The sequence below is a fragment of the Lichenostomus cassidix genome, chromosome 5 (assembly GCF_008360975.1).
Source record: "Lichenostomus cassidix isolate B80296 chromosome 5, HeHo_3.0, whole genome shotgun sequence".
Taxonomy (NCBI): Eukaryota; Metazoa; Chordata; class Aves; order Passeriformes; family Meliphagidae; genus Lichenostomus; species Lichenostomus cassidix.
The window spans coordinates 47,260,837-47,281,270 of NC_139486.1; the positions used below are offsets into that span (position 1 = coordinate 47,260,837).

General features: G+C 37.4%; 1 protein-coding gene across 7 annotated transcripts in view; it reads left to right on the forward strand.

The window, feature by feature from the left end:
* Positions 1 to 20,434, forward strand: part of KCNQ1 (potassium voltage-gated channel subfamily Q member 1) — a 333,012-nt gene that overhangs the window by 92,370 nt on the left and 220,208 nt on the right. The window contains exons 9-13 of one of the 7 annotated variants that reach the window (XM_085062890.1): positions 1,654 to 1,782; positions 2,810 to 2,951; positions 4,253 to 4,279; positions 6,655 to 6,720; positions 9,860 to 9,980. In XM_085062890.1, coding sequence (XP_084919016.1) covers positions 1,654 to 1,782; positions 2,810 to 2,951; positions 4,253 to 4,279; positions 6,655 to 6,720; positions 9,860 to 9,980 — 485 coding nt within the window. The remainder of the gene's footprint in view (positions 1 to 1,653; positions 1,783 to 2,809; positions 2,952 to 4,252; positions 4,280 to 6,654; positions 6,721 to 9,859; positions 9,981 to 20,434) is intronic. The other 6 variants (XM_085062891.1, XM_085062893.1, XM_085062894.1 and 3 more) reach the window with 6 other exon arrangements.

Consider the following 20,434-nt stretch of genomic DNA (forward strand, 5'->3'; position numbering starts at 1 on the left):
CACACTGGGATTCTGCAAAATCAGTCTTTTCATGTAGGATAACTGACAGGCAGGAAAATACTGATCACCCTGTTATAAATGCAGTTGCAGTTCAGTATCAATATGGTCTAAGAGATTTTATGCTTTACTTCAGTGGAGCCAGCATTACACCCTGGAGAAATACATTATTTTATTCTAGGTTTCTCCAGCTTTTCCTCTCTCTACTCTGTATCTGCACATAGCTTTAGGAGCACTGAGATCAGATTTAAAGGGAAACTTGATGTTCACTGTATCATTTTTGCATTCTCATATGACTTATTTCTCTAACTTCATGAGTGAATGTGGATTTCCAGGCCAGGATCTTTATGGAAACAGTAGCTAACTGTAAAGTTTGTGCTTGAAACTGAACAGTCCCAGAGTTAATGTGAAAAAGACTCTGGTTATAGCCAAAGATTAGCTGAAAGTCTTGAGACTCGTCTGGTATGGTTGTGTAAAGAATGGATTTTTTTTTTTAGTGCTCTCACTGATTCTTCTGAGAAATGAATACCAAATTATTGGGAAGCCTGAGGCTGCATGTCCAGAATGTTGTGTTTGGCTCAATCAGAAATATTAATGTGTAGAAGATAGACAATGAGTTGCTGAGTACCTGTTCTTAATAGTTGTAATTATGATTTACTAATAGTCTTAGACTTCTGAAATCCCAGTTTAGTAAGTGCTCAACAAATAGTTTATAAATAAACCTGTATTCCTTCTTGATTTCTTCTAGAGGCCATTTGTTTCTTCCAGTATCCTATTAAACATGGAGGGATTTATATGGTGATTGATCCTTTACTTTCCAATCGCTTTCTCTTTTTCTCTCTCATTCTGCCTTGCTTTGTTTCTTTCATCTAGGGTTTTCTGGCCTTTCCTGCTTTAGATTTTGTTTGTTTATAAGTGTGTCCTTTCTTCATGTAGTAAGAGAGGATCTGCCTTTTTAATTTGGAAAGTAATTATCAATCAACTCTTATATATTTACACAGTTAAGAGAGAATGCAGAAATGTTTTATTTCTTGTTGGTCTTATTTCCTAGCCTGGCTTTCCCTCCCTTTTGTCTTAGATTGTGGGACTTTAATCATTGGTGGTTGGCAAGAGGCAGGATTGGGTTTTGGCTTCTGGTTAACCACTGGTACTATTCTCTTGTGACCTCAGTTTCATTTCTTCATAGGAATATAGCCCTACTGACCACGTCACAATTCCTTTTTATTTTTTTTCTGATAGTACTCTTGTGAGACATGGAAGAACAATTTTTGGTTTTTAATAAGCAGGAACCTGAAACACAGGGTACAATAGGCAAAATGCATAAAGTCAGGTAGGGAAATTGGGGCAGAACGTGACACTGGAACCTTTTTTTTTGTCCAGTATAGAGTTCTCTCTCATTATTTGCTTGTTGCTACTGAGAACAAAAGTTGCACTTGAAAAGTCTGATCTTTCTGTGTGGTTTCCCAGTTTTAACTATGTGGTTTCTATTTAGTAAATAAGGGTTCTAAGCCATGCTGAGTTTATGTTTCCAGAGGGCAAATTCAAGAATACAATTAAAGAATGACTAACGTGCTGCTTGGAAGTTACTGTGTTGTACAGTGAGCTACTAATCTGATTGATTAATTATTATTCTGTTGCTTAAAACATTTGTTCTAGACTGCATGGAGATGCTATGCTGCAGAAAACCCAGACTCTTCTACATGGAAAATATACATTCGAAAACCTGCCAGGAATTATCATTTGCTGTCACCCAGTCCAAAACCAAAGAAATCAGTGATGGTATCAGTAACTAATGTTTTCTATTATAGTAGTTTAAAAATTTTTAACTAGATTGAGTTTTTTTACTCTAGAGATTAGTTGTTGTGTTTGTTTTACTGATTATTACTTGGTTTCAGATTTTTATTTACATTTCAGTTTTGACAGTTTCAGTGTACAAACATTATAAACTATAAGCTGATTTGCTTAATTTCCCCAAGCTTGACTTTTTAAATGGATCTAGAGGTTTGGAAGGGAGTAGTAATGACCTAACTCAGGCACATCAATCAGTAACTTGCTGTTTGGAAAAATATAAGGAAAGAAAAGAACCAGGAAAACCACCATTTCCAAAATAGTAATTTTTTAAATTTATTAAAAAAACCCACAAAAAACAAACAAAACAAACCCAAAAGCACTGCTATTTCTCTCTGCTATGATTTTGTGATTTTCTAAGGTTTTCAGGGTTGACATCTTGTGCCTAGATACAGTAGTATTGTCATAGCAACAGATTCCATAGTTTAAGAATCTTTTTGTTTAAAATACAGCAACAAAAACCCTTTGTCAGAATCTTTAGATTATAATACTCCATCTTCTCTATTGTAAGAGTACTGCATGGTAATCTAAAGCTGGAAGGAAAGGATGTTGTGCAAAAATCTTCCCTTGTATCTCCAAGGCTCATCTGAGTTCAGTAGCAATGTATCCATTGGCTTTGTGCTGAAGGTGTGATTTATTGCATCCATAAAGTGGTAAAGATATTCTATAATAGTTTGATTTATAATAGCTGCTGCAGAACTAGCAGATTTTTTTTTTTTTTTACAGCAGGCAGGGGATTTGGAAATGACAATGTGCGGAAATCTAGTGATTAGCCAGTTTTGGCAGGATGAGGTGGGGGGGTGACATAATGAGAAACACAGTGTAGGATCATGAAGATGTAATTGGTCAGGCACTCTTTTAATTGGTTATGGCTCATTGGGGACTGCATTATTGTTGAAGACATCACTGAAGAGACAACTAAATGAGGCTTGGTTTGAGTAATTTACTGTATGTGTTTTTTTAGGTTAAAAAGAAGAAATTTAAGTTAGACAAGGACAATGGGCCTTCTTCTCCAGATAGGATGTTGGCAATACCACACATCACTTATGACCACGTGACAGAGGACAGGAAACCTGATTTCAGTTTTGAACCATTTGAAAATTCTGGTAAGAAGCTCCATTATAAAGTGCCAGTAACTGTGACGAGTTCTATGATTAGATTTGCACACAGGTCTTTTTTAGTATCTGTAGGAGAGAAGGACAGAACAAGCTCTTGTCATTCTAAAGTGAGAACACTACTTTTTACCTTTGGTTGCTGACTTGTCTGGGTGAGGTTTAACTGTTGCTTTAATGAGCATGCTGCACTGTAGACAAACTAAATAATTTCTCATTTCTGCCTGCCAGAAGAGCTAGTGACTCTTACGCTGTTACATGCATTCCCCAATTCTGATTGAAATTACAGGGATTAGCTGTCAGCTTTTCCATGTGAAATTTACCTCAGGAGGTGTTACTATTGTGCTTGTACCTGAACCAAAAAGGATTGGTGTGCCTTGGCTGCACCAAACGTAGTCTGCTACATGAAACCGTCATGTGCTCATGCCATCTGCTCAGTGGAGTAGGCTGTGAATCAAGTTGTGAAAGCAGAAGTACTTAAGATAAATGTGGATCCATCTGTATTATTATTATTATTATCTGTATTAAATATCACTGTACAAAATGGTACAGTATGAGGAAAAAGAAGACAGGACGTTGATAAACACCTTATGATTAATACCTTATTTATATTTGCTTTTGCTGTAATGAACTTCCAAAATAACTCTGAATTTACAATGTGGCATTTTTACAAATTTGCTTTTATTGGAAGCTTTTCATGTGAATTGCTCAAATTTTGGCAATGTTTAATTTTCAAAGTGTGTTTTACTGATTATAGGTACCTTAAGTACTTACGCTTTTTCTCCTCAAAAATTTGGCTGACATGAATAAATTTAATGGGATTTAAAGTAAGACAGCAATGTGGACTGGCATTGGGCATATTTTTGTTCAAGCTGAAATCTTACTTTCCATGTGGTTTTTTGGTGTGCTTGTGTTGTGCTGTTCTGCATCATCCATGCTTTTCCACTCTTTGTTGATCTCTGCTAAGGAATGGTTGCAAAATGCATTTGGTGGCAGAAATGACGTAGCTGCTAAAAGGTGGACAAGTGAGTGAAGTGTGTGTCTCAGAATTTGATTATGCACACCTTTCTTCAAAACAATCAAATGACAGAATATTACAATGCTTAAAGTCCCACCTTTTACCACTAAATTTCTAAGCTGATTAAGGACAATACAATTTGATAGAAGCCTACTACTGCCATTTCAAAAATCATCTCTATAGCTTTCAGTAAAAGGGTATTCTCTAACTTCTTCTGACACTTATCTTTTTTCTTTTTTATCTGTGTTCTGCTCTCTAAACTGTTACAAGTATACAGGACAAAAAGGAATGTTAAAATTGCTTGGTAAGTTGAGGAAAATAATTCTATTTATGGCATGCCAGCTTATGACAGTGTAATGTTTGCAGTGCTTTTCATGTGTGTCTAGTGCCATATAGTTTCTAATAAATCTTTTGCAGCCAAGGAGATCTAGACAGACGAAAAATGTACATTCTCACACTTGTAGTCACAATTGCACCCACTCTCATTACAAAGAGAAAAGTGAGCACTCATTTATATAAGTAGATGATCTCTAGTGGTTTTTTATACTTGAGAAAAAATTCTCATGTATATATAACCAATAGAAAAAGATAATTTTCATAAAAGTAAAGTTTAATTCATCCAGTGGTTATCTGAGCATATGATGTAACTTAATTTCTAAATAAATGCATTAGGTGGGAGGAAATCTTTCAGATTTGATCCCCCAAATGTTGTGCATTCTGAAGTACATGCATCTGTTCTTGTAAAAATGTGCTGGAGATAATTTGTGAACAGATGGGGACCCATAAATTAAATAATTTATTTTAGTGTTTGTCTGGATTCTGTGATCACTTAAGCAGCCATGTAGTCTTGTGATGTTTCTAATGTGCTTGCTTAGGCGCTTTCGTAACAATTGAGTGTTCCCCAAAGACTAGGATTAGAGCTAGGTCTGGGCAAAAGACCTCTGTGATTTAGTGAGAGTGCTATGAGCCACCTGTAAGTTTTCTGCTCTGAGTCCACCAAGGACAACAGAGGCTTCCTTTTAGTGATCGAGTGCAAGGATGCTCAGGCTTGCATTAAATTGTTTGAAAATGTAAGGTTCAGTTTCACCCCTGAACCCACATGGAACACAGGTGCAATTAAGGTGTTTAAGCAGAAAAACCAACGTGAATCTCCTTGGCTTCCCTGATCAATCCTTGATTTTCTCAGTTTCCACTTTTCTCCTGTATTCAACGAGGTGCATCTCTGTTGGGGATGGACATGGTGGAACAAGATCAGGAGAGCAGTGAGAGCCACCAAATCACCTGTTTTATGTGAATAAGAAATTCCTTCATCTTGGAGTAACATCAGAGGAGCTTTACCAGCCATCATTAGTTAAGTTTCTTTTTCCCAGCCAGGCAGCCTGAGCTCAGTAGACCTGAGAGGTTACCCCACACTTTTCTCATGGCAGTTCAAAGAAAGAGGAGGGAATGTTATTTTACCTACTGTGAATAAGATTACGTACACAGAAAACTGGAACTGCCAAATCAAAAGCTCAGAAGCAAAAAACTAGAAAGTACAAGGATGAAGGATATTCATTCAACTTTAATTTGGTCTTCAGAAAGGCTCTAGTAACATATCCATATGCTGCTTTCTCACATTCAGTAAATTTTTGGGCTGCCCACTTAATTTCAATCTTCACATTTCTGGATCCCTCATCTGGCTTCCCTGCCAGTATCCTTGTGCAACCAGGGATTTCCAGCTTTTTCTCCCTCCTTTCTTTCTCCTGGCATTATCAGTTCACCAAGACCCAAGAGTCCTGGCCCATCCTGGCTATTGCAAAAATTAACCCTGTCCTGTTTGGAACCAGGACACATGCCTAGCACTGAGAAAATACTTGCAAAGCAAGTTTTTTTTCCTGATTTTTTTTTTTTTTTACTCCAATACATTTTTATTTTAAAAATTTTTCTCATTTCATAAAACTAAGGCACCACATCAGAAAAATATTCTGTACAAGTGTGGAATTCACAAGCAGTTCTTAATGAAATAGTTTTTAATAGCATCATGCTATTCAAAAGAGCTAAACATAATGTAAAGATTGTCTTTTGCTGAGACTCTTTTTCATCCCTGACTCCTCTTGCTTGCCTGAAACATTTCCCCAAGAAATTCAGCTTGAGGCAGGCACTTGGTTCAAATGGTTTGAAGTGGGCAGCTTCCAAAACTTTTTATGGGATGTGTTTGGAAGCTTCAAACATGGGTGGCAGAACTACCCTGTCCACCTGACAACACTGAAATCTGACCAGGAGAGAGCTGCACTGCAACTAGTGTGACCCAGAGCAAGAGGGGTCTGACCCCTGTGAGCTTGGACACTTGGGAAAGACTTAAGAAACACTAAAGTCTGAAAGAAAGGGGCAAACTGAGAGGGAGAAATGTCTTGCAGAAATTGACACTGCCATGAAGAATGGGCTTGGAGAAGCAGTGATGGCTCCCCAGTGGCAATTTAATATTCTGCCAACATGTAACGATGCATGTTAGTAGTGCTTCATGCAAACTGTTTTGCACAGTATTTTAAATTTTGTGTCAGGTAGAACATACTAAATTTTAGATATGTCTGCATCTCCTCAACTACCTGTCTGGAGCTTCTTTCCTTTTTTTTTTTTTTTTCCTTTTTTTTTTTTCTCCTCTCCTATCTCTGTTTCATGTGCATCTTCACTCTAACTCAGATTGTCAGCGCTCCTGGCCATCCTTTTCCGCAGACCAGCAGTCTTCCAGCGCTCCTTCCTCTCCAGGTAATGCTCATCATATTTCATTGTTCCATCATATTTCATCACCTTTGTTAATTACTAAATCTTTGCAAAGCTTTGTCTGGAGTTGTCTGCTGTAACTCAAAAAATTATAGAGCTGGTTTCTAAAAAGAGCATAGGTGTTTCAATAGAATTTTGAATTTGGAAGTTGTTCAGACTGTAAATGGCAAATGTTTATATGAAAAGAGATTTTCTGCAGAAATACTGGAGGTGTTTTCTAAATGCATTAATTAAAACTCAAAATTTTCCACAAAAAGAACACTTTGAAGTGTTTTACATATTTTGTCTGTGCTTACAAAAGAGAAAGTGTAAATGTTTTCTGTCTTTCTAGCCAAGTAGTCCACTACCAGAAAAGCATCTTACATATATGTTATTACATATAAAATTGTTTCCTTGGTAATATAGAAAGAATGGTTTGTTTTGGAAGGGACCTTTAAAGGCTTCTAATCTAAACCCCCTGCAATGGGCAGGGACATCTTCAACTTGGTCAAGTTGATCAGAGCCCCACCCAGCCTTGAGTGTTTCCAGAAAGTTCAGAACTCTGTTTTAAAGCAGGGGTTCTCATTTAGAGGGGAGTGTATTTTGTGCCGTTTCAAAGCAGTACTTGGTCAGCATCATCAGTTGAATAGTAGTGCCTTTTACCATAGTTGTGCTGCTACCCATAAAAATACAGAGGATAAGCTGGGGATCCTCTGGATTTACACCAAGCATGTCTTGATACACCTGTTTCCTGTTTTTTTTCACTCATTATTATCCACTGAAAATTAGTGTCTGAAGCTTCCTCTTTGTTTTCTCTTTAGCCTTCATATTTAAAAATTTAGTGTCTTTTAAATTTTGTTTTAACATTGCTTTATAAGAAAGACTTGTCGAAAGTCTAGTGGCTATGAATTAATTTTTATAAGTAAAAAAATGTGCTCCCTGGTGTTTTGCTTGAGCCCTGTTTCAAGGCATTTGAGGCAGGGAAGCTCTCATTAAGGCCATACTCTTTTCTTAGTTATGATGGTCTCAGAAATTTTTTAAATTTCTTAGAGGGAAGGAGATACCATCTTTGCCTCATACTAATCAGCTCCTCATCTCTGTATGCTCAGGTAAGAATTCTTTTAAATAGGCTGAGGTACGGTCTTGATTTCTGGCTCCTTTTTCCATTGTGCCACTTCTTCTCCCCCCTCCCCAAAACTGAAAAGCAATAGCTGTGACTGATCCAAGAATTGCTGTTTCTGCAAGTCCACCTGTTTATGGTGTGTACTGTGTCTCTCATAAGCACAGCTCAGTGAGTGTTCAACAAACACTTTACACAGCTTTAGGTTCAGCTGTTTTTATCACTTGCTGTTAGGAGAACTGAAATATCTGTGAGTCCTTATTTCCAAGAAACTGGGTACGTTTCATTTATGTCTCATAGAAATTACAACAGTGAAAATTAATTTAGTGAAAGCCCAAAGAAGTCTGTTTGAAAAACATTTCACTGCACATCTGTATCTGGAATTATTTTACTTGTTTCACAGCCACTCTCTTGAATGATGGCTGCAGCAAAGTGATTAGATAGTATGATACTGCGATATTAATGTGATACTAAAATCAAAATTAGAAGCTAACGCTTGCTAAAACTTTTTACAGAATTTTTGTTTTTAAGTGATGCAAGTGGTTCCTGCTTGTAAGAAATTGATCTCCTAGCAGTTGTCTTATTTATTTATTTATTTAAACTGTGATTTCGGAGGTCATCTTTTTGTATAACAATTTCTGGAGTACAGAGACTTCCTTTTTGTAATTTTGGATAGCCATGTGCCTAATGATGTTGTAATATTCCTGTTCCCTTTTTTTTGTTGTTGTTGTTGTTTTGGTTTGGTTTTTTTGTTTGGCTTATTTTTTAATCCTAATCCATTTCTGCCACATGAAAATACCTAACTACCTGAGAAAAATGGTTGCCTTAAAAAAAACCCACTTGTTTCCTGATATCTCCACTTTATTCTCAGAAAATATCAGCTACATTTAAGTTATCTATTTTTGCTGTATTCCTTTAGGGTTTGTGTGGCATTTTGGCAGGGCGTTATTTACTGCTAAATAACAAAGTATTTTATTTAACACAGTAGAGTTTTCATAAATTAGTACATTATAATTGTTTTATTGAATATTCCAGCCAGTTACACAGGCAAAGGTTTCTATGGACTTGTCACAATTACTGATGATTTATATGGAATGTTACCATGTTTTATTCTCTATAAATTAATTTACAGTCATGTAAACCATGCTAGTGGTTTTATTTACATGCAAATGTTGTGGCTTCTCTAAAAAATGTTAGGGCTATGTTGGAAAAGACACTTAGTGTTCTTAATGTTAGTATCTGACAGAATTCCAGAGCCTGAGTTTAAAAGTTTTAAAATGTAACACTCTGCTTAACTTTTTGGATGCATGACAACGATAATATGCAAGTAACCTTGCCAGTAAAACTTTCAGTAGCTGAAGTTTTGTGAATCAACCTTCCCAGTAAGGACCTCATCTTGGATTAGTGGAGATCTTGCCACCTGTCCTGTGTCTGAGCCCAAAGACGAGGTGCTGTTGTGCCTTAGTGTGAGAGGGAACCATCAGACTGGGTCTGACAGGAGCTGACTGCTCACCAGCAAAATGCCTGGGCTCCTGTTTTGAGCTAGGCCAGGTTTCTTGATCTTGGTAACAGCAATTGCACCTCAGAATCTGCTATTATAAACTAAAGCATGAAGCAGAGATGATTTAAAAAAGAGCTATTCTTGTCACTGAGTTTTCACTCATGCACTGTCGTTCTACAGCAGTGTTTCATGGTACAACGGAGTTACAGTACAAGAAGTTTAATAATCATGAAGCCCTCTGTCTTATAGGTTCTGAACATTCTAGTTCAGAATCTAGTTCTAGTATCAGGAGTATGAGCAAAAAAAAAGAATAAAATATTAGTTTTAAATCTTCACCGGAAGTTGAAATGCTTTGGGCAGAAGAAGAGCTAAAATTTTGCTTTTCATGAACTCTGCAGTACATACAATTTTGGTAGCAACTTTTGTTTTCAATATTCTTTTAAAATATAAAGTATTTCAGAGGCCCAAATGAGCAGCAGCCAAATGCTATTGCTTTAGCTGCTATCTGCATTTTTTTTTCACAGTAAAAAAGAGCCCAGCGTTTCTAGATGTGAACACAGGACCCTTCATCAGGACCAGCAGCTTTGCCGATGAGCTTGACCTGGAGGGTGAGACGCTGCTGACCCCAATAACTCACATCTCACAGTAAGTCCAGGCTGTTGAATTGTGCATTGCTTGCCTTAGACAAGAGAATTTAGTTCAGGTGGGTGGAGCTGATAGGGCTATCTCAGATATTTGCGTCAAACACTTTTTACCTTGAGCTTGGTTCTGAGTTGCAATAAATCATCATGCTGACCTAAAGACGAGTTCACTTGGCTGTGACCCTAGGCTTAAGTTTTTAGCTAATGTCTCTGGGCAGCTGGTGGCTGATAGCCTCGAGATTTTCATGTGGAGACAATGTGTGGGAGTACTTGCCTGTTGAGAGTTACGTTACTCCCTCCACCATTTTCCAGTGGAATAGCTGTCAAGTGCAGATTTTAAATCTACTGAGTCTCTCCATTTCAGCAGCATCTTCTCTAATGGTCAAATGATGTTCTACCTTGGAAGAAAATCTCTGTTTGAACATTATTATTTCTTTGTTGTATACAAAAAAAGTTACCTGAAATAGGCCTGGGGGTGTGGGGGAGTGGTGCATGTCTTCGGTATTTCCCCTTTTGGAAGATTTTTCCACCTCTCTTTTATGCTAAAATGTTATCTTCATATTCCCAGATTATTCTAAAAACAAAAGAGTTGCAGGAGATTTTTCTTCTAAATGCCTTTAAAAATAAATCTTCTGTCATTGTTTAATTCAAAATTCTGATAAATGTCTATTATTTTGCATGGTAGATATGTGGCAGTATGTCCTCTAGCAGAGGAATGAAACAATTTTTTCCCCTCTACAAATCTGTGCATTTCTGCAGTGAAACCATAGATGAAAATTCTTGGCATACTTGTATTTCTGAGGTACAAAACACACAGAAATGCCTGCTGCCAGTTTCCAGGCCTTCTTCCTGTACAGTATAATTAGCAGACAAGCACAAACATACTTTTTAGAGCCATTTTGGAAGGGCATTTATTAAAAAAAGAGGAAAGGCTTGGATGGAATCTTCCCTGCTCCCAAACCAAGGTATTTGCATTTTCATCTGATTCACCCCAGTGTACATGTGTTTGTAGGCAGAGGATTTAGGAGACTTATATTCTGGAAGCTTTCTTAGTGGTACTAGCAGGAGGAGGAAGTAATAAATTTCCTCAAGCCTTCAACAAGAACAATGGAGCAACAAACCAGATCTAGATGTTTTCTTTGTGTAGCTTTTTAAAAACTTTATTTTGCTTCAATATTGCAGGTTTTTTTTTTTTAACCATAAGCTTGGGTGCTAGGAGTTTCCATTATCCTTTCTGGGTTTGAGAATTATTTAGTTATTTCTTATTGATACACTTCAAATAATAAGGCATTCCAATAATTTTAACTCCAACCTGTGAAGCAGCTAAGATTTTTTTTTTTCTATTAATTACTTGTGTGAGTCCTTAGAATGTAGACAGTGTGTTTCAGATGAAGAACCTCACCAAATGAATACCCTAGACTTTCAGGAACTTATGTAGTTCTCTTCCACTTGCTTAATTTTTGGTTGTAACCTTTGTTGAAATTTCCCTGGATTGCCCTAAGTCAAGAGTGATGGGACAGCACAAAATGTGTCCCCCAAGGCTTGAACTGAGTCTCTGCTAGGGTGGAAGAAAATAGAATTCACTGGTTCTTTTAAGACTTTGGGTTTTGATTCCAAACTGAATAAATGGGATTAAATGTAAAACCGGATAAAATATTAATTTAAACATGTCTGTTTGAAACATGGATGCCCAAATGTAGATCCTGAGAACTGTCCACTTGGAAATGTGTCTGCTTTGTATGAAGTTAATTAAAAGGCCTTAAACAGTGCCAGACCTGCCTACAGATATAAGGGTTAGGCAAAAAGTTACTGAAAATACTGCATTTTGTAATGCAAACCCAAGTACTTACTAAAATTATACCACCAGCTATAGTACAGAAACATCAAATTAAATGCAAATATATATAGTTTCAGGTCTTAAAAGCAATACGTATTCTGTCAGAGGAACAGAAAAATGGAGACAGTTTCACAATTGGAAGCACAACGTAAAACACTTGACCTAAGGATGCATGGATTTGGGATTCGTGGAACTATTTCCTGGCCAATTATATATTTATTGCAACATGTGCATTAATTTACCATGAATCACAGAAAGGTGACTCCAGAATAAACATTAATTTTTGAAAGTCATGAATACATGAGTAAATTTTACATAGTTAATTTGAGACATGCAACTACAAAGCAGCTTTTAGTCGACAGTATGAAAAATATTGCCTTTTGACATGTAGCACAAATATGTCAGAAAAGTGGGGTACCTGCTGTGTTACTGACAGGCAAACACTTGACATCCTTGTGGTTTGAAAACCAGTGAGGCTGAGGTTTTTTTTTTTCCTCATTTGACCTGGAAAATAAATGCCAACTTTCAGCCTTTGTGATAAAGGGCTTTACATTTCTAGGCCTAAAGTCCCCTTTAAATTAAATTTCAGAGCCCTGCTTTTTTATGCAAAAATTGCTCTCTCTAAGTAAATGTAGGTGCATATTCTCACTGAGTTAAATAGGACTGTCCAATAATAAAAACACAGGTGTGGGGTTTTTTTGCAGGACATATGTCCGATTGTATTTTAAATCTGTTTTAAAATAAATGTAATAAATAGAGCCTTACTTCTGTGGAGTTGCTAATGGGAAATTGAGAAAGATTACTGTATCAGTTAACCACTGTCAGTACCCCTTTGTGGAAACAAAAATAATACTAAAAGGACATTGAGGCCTGATGTTCAAACAAGACAACAAATAAAATGATCTGTAACAGTTAAAAGAATGCAGTACACAGCGGGTTGTTTGTGATAGAACTTGGCTCTTCAGTTTAATGCTTTGTGGTCTGTTGTGTTGTAAAAAAGAAATAGAAAACTGGACTGCAGCAATACCACCCCTCTCCTCTGGACTTCTCACTGGTTTATTTCCCCCAGTGTGTTCCCAGATTGTCTCCTGTTCTTTGTTTCACTGTGTTGGATATTTAGTTTTATTTGCATTTTAAGATAGTGGAAAATCAATTCTACTTGTAGCTGAGCCTCAGTTACTGAGAGGCTCTTGCCCTGAGTTTGTATAATTGCTTAATTTTGGCATCAGTGTGGATCTAGCTGACTGCATGTATTTCTGGGTGTAAGCACTTGCTAACATGGCACATTTGTGATCCTGTCAGTGTCTGCATCAAAATAACAGTAACTTTTGATGTTTCAATGACTCTTCCCCAGATGTTTCGTGTTCCTCTTAATTGGGGTGATGAAAATGCATTGAATTAGATAAGTATTGGGTTTGTCTGTACACATATAAAATAACTACTTTCCTGCAATGGCATACTGATATGTTCTTAGATTTTATCCAGCAGGCTTACATTTAAAGGGAAGCTTTGCATTAAAAACAAAAATCACTTCCTTTTGGTTAGTAAGTGTGTTTCCATCCTGAAAAAATACTGTGGCATGACATCAGCCTTATCTTCACTACTCTTTCTGTTGACATCTTGGATGTGGTACTGAGCCTTTTAGACATTGTATTAGGAATAAGAGGGAGACTCCAGCGGTGGAGATGTTTTTAAAAACAATAAACTCTTCCTTGTGAAACGTCATAATAAATATAATAATTAAGCAAAGAGATTTAGGGCTTTTTATAATAATTTCCAGTTTTCTGAATGACTGAAATGAATGCTTTTGAATGTTTTTAAATGCAATTGAAATATTTGAAATAGGGTGTGTTGGTAAACACAGAGTGCAGTGTCCATGGTGCTGCAGTTACCACTGGTTTTTGTTGGAAATAATGTTTTCTTTCTCTTTTCTATTTTTATGAAGTGTTCTATGTTTTAATTACCAGTATATATTGGCATAAGATACAACCACATTGCCTAGAACAAACAGTGCTGTGTTTGTCTTATAACTGTCTCTTGGATTATCAGTGAGTGGAATCCCTATTTGCTTTGATTTGCTAGCTCATATTGTAAGAGATTCCTTCTTGTATCTTCCTCTTCTATTCCAAAATGATGCCCTGAAGTCTGAGCAAATATTTCTGTTTCACTCTCAAACAGGCCAGATGGAAGAGCTGACTTCTGCTGTCACAAGAATTCCCTCTGAAATGCTGTTAAAAACATTCAAACCATGACTTCCATGGGGTCCATTTTATCATTAATGACAGGGCATGTTAGAAGAACAGCAGTGATACCAGCTCTGTAAGAATATAGTTGAGTTAAGACCAGAGCCTAATGTTCAATCATGGCTGGTTACTGTCACGTGCCATTATTCCAGTCATTTACTTGTAACAGGAAAGGCCTCAGTGCTTGCTGTACACTGGCCAGCCTCCTTTTTCATTCAGCATGTTCCAGTGTGTCATCAAGCTCCCTTAGGAATTGTGCTTACATCTGCTGATTTAATAGTTTACTGAAAAGGGGAGGACTGTTTCCCTCAATTATTCTCTTTGGTATGGAATAGCATTATTATGTCCCATGTTTCTTGTTATAAATTTACAATAAACTTGGCCATAGAAATTGACACTAGAACTCTGGATCTATCAGGGATCTGATTGTTTCATCTGTTCGGCTGCCGGGAGACACTTGAGGATGAAGTGTCCCTAAAGCTGGTTTAACAAGCAGTCAGGAAAGTTCTTTTTTCAGCCAAAGGCTCCAGAATAGTTGTAAATAAGCCACTATAATGATTTCATTGCCATCATTCCTTTCTGATTTCTTGTTGCTGGTTGTATGGGAGAGCAAAAGAACGGTGTCAGTCCAGTCCTAAATGTGACTTACTCCTTACCTGAGCGGTGATCAATGCAGTATAGTCATCAGAGAGGACTCAGAGCATCTGTGATGTGAGAAATTACTAGATTGCTGTTATCCCCAGATGTAAGGGGTTGCAGCGCTTGTCTGCAGCTCAAGAGCTGGATGGTTGTAGTAGAGCAGGACATCAGCAAACTTCTCTCTCAAATGTTGAAAGGCAAATGGATATTTTAGCATGTTCGTCCTCATTTGTAAAAACATTGTTTCTGGCTTTTGAGCATTGTTACTAGCTAGGGGCACTGCCAAAATAGCTATGGCATACCCACTGTAGCACCAAGGTAATAGTCTGGACATGGTGCATTTCTGTGTGCAGCTGCCCAGATTAAAAATCTCTTAAACTCTTCCCTGTGCCTGGAAAGTACCGTAGCTACTGCTGTGCTGAGACAAATGTGACATTACCAGGTGCTGTTGCATCTGGACATATTTATTCTGTCATCCTGTGCCTCAGCTGGAAGCCCCTTGAGCTGGGGACTGTTCTGTGTTTGTATGATATGGAATAGGTGAGATCCCAGCACACAAACTGTTCCTGTGTTCTGCGTCCGATGCCTGCGGCAGAGTTGGCTAAAGTTGACTGACTGTGTCTCCCATAATACAGGCAGCTTTTTTACAATATTTATTTTTATATGTGGATTAACCTGAGATGTGCTGAAGACTTGGTCTTATTTCACCCTCGACACCATAGCAACTGAGCTGCTTCTGACAGTGCAGTGAGTGGTGTGGCAAACATCTGTCCCATGTGGTTACTTGCCTCTTTTATCTTTAGGGAGAAGTTCTTGTGTACTGTGGTGGGTGGTTGCTTTTTTCATAGATTAGATAGAGTGTTCAGTTTATGTCTATAGCTCTGAAGACCAGAAGGGATAATTAGATTCCCTTTGATCTTGTGAAAGACAGGCTGTAGCGCCCCGTCAAGCTGCAGCATTACTGTGCTGTGTTCTTAATGTGAGCAAAATCACAATAAAAGGATTGTATCAAAGAATTAACAAGATGAAAAAATTTCAGACAGGAACCTAAAGTTTGAAATTTCATAGATAGAGTTAACATTCTGGTTTTTATTGGAGGGAGAGGTGCTGTCATGTACTGGTGCTGCTATTTGCCAGAAGTCAGCACTGGACAAATACATTCTGTGTTAGAGGCTGCCAACCTGTATGAAATAATACTCTCATGGTCTTTTCTCCCTTAGTGGAAATTGTCACTGATGTACTCAAGTGCAGTGCAAAATTACTGTTTGGCTATTTTATGTTACTGACATGGTGTAAAAGTAATGTGTTGACTTTTTCTAGTGTACAAACTGTCTAGGCAGAAGCTAAGATAGCTTAGCTATTTCTTTTGTGTTGCAGATGAATGTTGCATTCCTTGGTCTCCAAGTGCTGGTTTACATCTTGATTGATGTTAAGTAATTAAACCAGACTCCAGCTGCTTAGTGATTCAGAAGTACAGGGCTCCGATGCTGTAAAAACAACAAGCAACTCCCCACTTACTAACTTCTATCATTGTTTACTTTGGGCATCGTGCAGGATAATAAGTGCAAAATCTTATTTTCTTTTTTTTTTTTTTTTAAATTTTTTTTTGTTTAATTTTTACTGGATAGGGGAGACAATAAAAATATCCCACTTTCATCTAATATTAAAAAGGTTAAATTTATCATCATCTTGAGTTCATTCCAGAATTAAAATCCAAGGCATAAATAATTATTTTCTGTTATGAGGATGAAGAATGGCTTTACTTTTTGTTTAAGTATGTTGGATATGCCAAAAGAAGTTAAAAACTTGATTAGTTTATAATGTGTGTGCTTTTGTTGGGAGTTATTTTATCCAATAAACAGGATATGTTTAATTATGTTTAGCATTTTATTAATGATGCAAAAAGTAATAGTTTTTACTAATGTGGTAAAAAAGTTAGGAAGTTGTAAAATTTAGTACTTGTAAGTAGCATTTAGATTGAAATTCTCCAAAATCTATGGGCAATATTAAGATCACAGATGCTGCATAGACTATGCTAAATCTGTGTAGCAAACATACCTGGATTCCTACTTTCCAGCAGGAGTCAGCCTGGTATCAATACAAGATTGTAGAAATGTCTGTCAAGAGTGGTATGTGCCAAGACAAATAGTTGACCACTGAGATTTATTCCATGTGCAGATACAAACTAGTAAGTGGCCATTTTTAGCAAAATAATTATTCTAATATTGGTCAAAATGTTAGTGTTTGTAAAAAAAAAAAATTCTTTAGTGAGATGATGGCTGTGGATGTGAGTGTAGTCACAGATACCTGTGTCTATGCTTGGGGCAGAGCTGTGTTGGAAACCAACACAGCCGAACAAGGAAATAGTTAATCTAATGTATTTTTGACCTAATCATCTAGTTGCAGGCTCAGCTATCAAGTCCAGAATATTATGGTATTTAAAACCAATTGCACACATGACCTTTGTGCTTTGATACTTGTATTGCTAATTTTATAAGGTGGTGTTGGAGCATCTTTTGTCATAAAGTGCACTTTGTTGGAAAAATGGAAATCAACAGCTGGTTTAAATATTGCTGAATAGTGCACCAGAACAGCAATGCTAAAGGAAAAAACGTTTCTGTAAAGTGTTAATGCACAGGGAAACAATTCCAAGAGGTGTAAATGGGTTAGTTTACCTGGCATAATACCATAATTGTTCAGGAAATTGCATGATGTACATTCTGTGGGTAAAAGTGACCTGAAAATTGCTTAAATATACTATCAATAGGTTTTTCTTATTAACTTCATTTCACAGTATTTTACAAAGAAATTGTTGCAGATCTTTTTCATAAGTAAATGCTGCTCCCAGTATGACCAGTACCCAGTTTAGACTAAAGGTAGTACTTTCCTTTTGTTGTACTTCTCTGGAAATTCTATTACAATGTTAACACATTAAAGGCTTTCTTCTGCAGCTGCTATTTCTGATCACTATTGATGATTTTTTTCAAAGTTGAAAACATGGCCAAATGTGATTAACACCCTCCTGGTGTAGCAGAGCTTACTGCAATGGAAGATTTTGGTTTAAACATATGCCAAATCCAGAGCAGAGCTTTAAAGTGGGGAGCTCTCTGCATCATCCTGGATGCTGGATGTGTCAAGTGCAGCATGCATGGCCTTTGTTCCTGCCCTGGATAAAGAACCCATTGGAGGTCATGGAACTGTTGACTGAAATTTGTTTTCATGTGACTTGAAAGATTAAATATAGTTGTGATTTCACTCAGGGTCTCGGGGACTCTGTCATTCCCATATGTAGAACTGTGTGTTTTGTTTTACTTCCAGCAGGAAGTTCAGCTGGGAAAAGCTGAAGTATTTTCACTGTCTTGCAGACAAAATACCTTAAATATCTTAAACTAGTTGTCAGCCTGTTAGCAAACTAAAGCTAAGCACTGGCCTATTGCCTGTGGTTGTGTTTTGGTCTGTGTTTTTCTCAGGTTCCTGTATCCCACTCAGTTCTGTGGTTACTGAGTGCTCTTTAGGATAAAAATAAATGCAGAAGCTTGTCATCACTACGTCCAGTTACTCCGCTGTACTCCAGTTACTCCTGTCTTTCCCGAGGAAATCTGATGTGTTTGTGTTCATTTTTTTCCCCCTTTTTTGCCACATGTAAAATGCAGAGTATGATGTCAAAAGGGAGGTTGATGAAAAAGTGGTAAATGTTGTTGGTCTGTCTTCATGTCCATTTGGTCAGGGGCCTGCCCTGCAGCCAAGTGTCACTGGTCAGAAACATGACTGTTCCTGAAAAGGGGAGTTACTGGAAGTGGTGTGGCTCCCAGGGACTTGATCTTTCAGGAATTTTGGGCCCCTAAAAATACAGCCTTGAAAATAGAGGCAGAGAATATTCAGCGTGACACCATATCCTGCAGAGAGCTGGTGAAGTGAGCAGAGCACAGCAGAAACGTAACATTCATTATGTGAGTCTTGGTTAATGAGAGGTTGTGAGGATGCATTTGTAGGTGCAATGTTTTTTTGTGGGATGGCACTTTCAAGCTGGCCAATTCCATAATACAGTCTGTGTATGAATGGAAAACACCAGGATGGCCAGAAATGTTCTGTGGTCACTATGGAACAAATATGAAGGGCAGTGAACAGAAAGCTGGGTCTTGCATTACTTGAAATTACTTTGTCTGTGTCTTACAGTAAATTCAATTTGTTGAAACCTTTAACATGCAGGCAGAGAAATGTACTCGAACTATTCCCATGGCTTGATTTTTTTTTTATCATGTAGTGAGCTTTTAACTGAAAAAGCAGTTGAGCCCTTGTATCTGGGTTTTTTTCCTAATCAGTACCTGTTTAGACACTGTCTATAATTTGAGAACAGCTCAAAGATGCCAAGGTCATACCAGGGCTGCTGAAAATTTCACACCAGTACATATGTAATTTGATTTTTGTTTTTTATAAAAGCAAACAAAAAATGTCAATGAACATCTTTATTTTTTTAAAGGGCATTATTTTACTACAGAAATGCCTAGTAGTTAATAAATAGTTCCTGATTTTTATTTGATGATAGAACCCAAAAATATCACAACGTTCCTTAGTACAGTATAAAAAAACAAGTACTAATTGAGTTCCAGAACAACCAGTTTATACTCACATTTCCATACAGCTTTTCTCCATGCAAATTAGCCTTTCCTCAATGACTACTGATCCTAAAGTTTCTTATTTAAAAAACATTCTGCAGTAAGCCTGGGGCTCCAGAAGTGGTCAAACTGCAAGTTGCAGGTTTGCTGTGGTGGACTTCAGAGGCATTAGGTAGTGGTGAATGGTTCGAAAGTCATCACAATCCATTATTTTAAAGATGATTTTAACACTAAATGTAGGTTTTTCTTGGGCTGTCCCACAGATGGTGGTACATGCAGGACAGCACCAGAACAGGATGCCAGTTTTCCTTTTGAGCTGGCAGCAGTTCTTATCTGACCACAGTTAGGGCTGGAAAACCACAGGAAACAAGTTTTGTGTAAAGCATTTGTTACTCACCTGGGTCTGCAAGTCAATGGTCAAATTGCCCCCCACTGTTGAGTGTGTTCAAGAGCTTTTTGTGGTAGCACAGAGAGGCTGACAAGTTGAAATGCATGTTTTTCTTTGCCCATCCTACCTAAAGTCAAGGATGCTGGGCTGCAATATGTGTGTGCTTTCCTGAAACCCCCTCTGGATTTAGAGTCCTGCTGTGGCTGGCTGGCATTCAAACAACAGAACTGAGCCCTGTGTGGAGATGTTATGCTGCACCAGTTCCTCCTGAAAACGGACTGAGACAGAAAGCTCGGTTTGAAAACACTTCTCTATCTTAGCACACTAGAGAGGAAAATTTGGCAAACTGGGATAAATAAACACTATCATACACTGTTGTTCTGCTAGATATATCTGTTTCTAGAAAAAAACCAACTCTGTGACCTTGAGAAATTCTGATTCAGCAGCACAAATATTACTTACTCCTCTGTCTTCTCTTTCCACCCTATACTCGGCTCTTTTTAAAACTAGGCAACATTTAATGGTTATTATTACTCATTCCATAGAATAAAGGAGTAATGCAGTGGGAATAGGAAGTCAGGTGCCTAATTAAACAGACGTTACAAAACTTCATCCATTTTCTAACTGTGATAAATACACAAAAAAGTTGAAATGCCAGTCATTAGACTTGGTTTTTAATTTCTCTGTACTTCAAAATTCTTAGGCTTTGTGAGAAACGTTGTTTGGAAGGAAAGG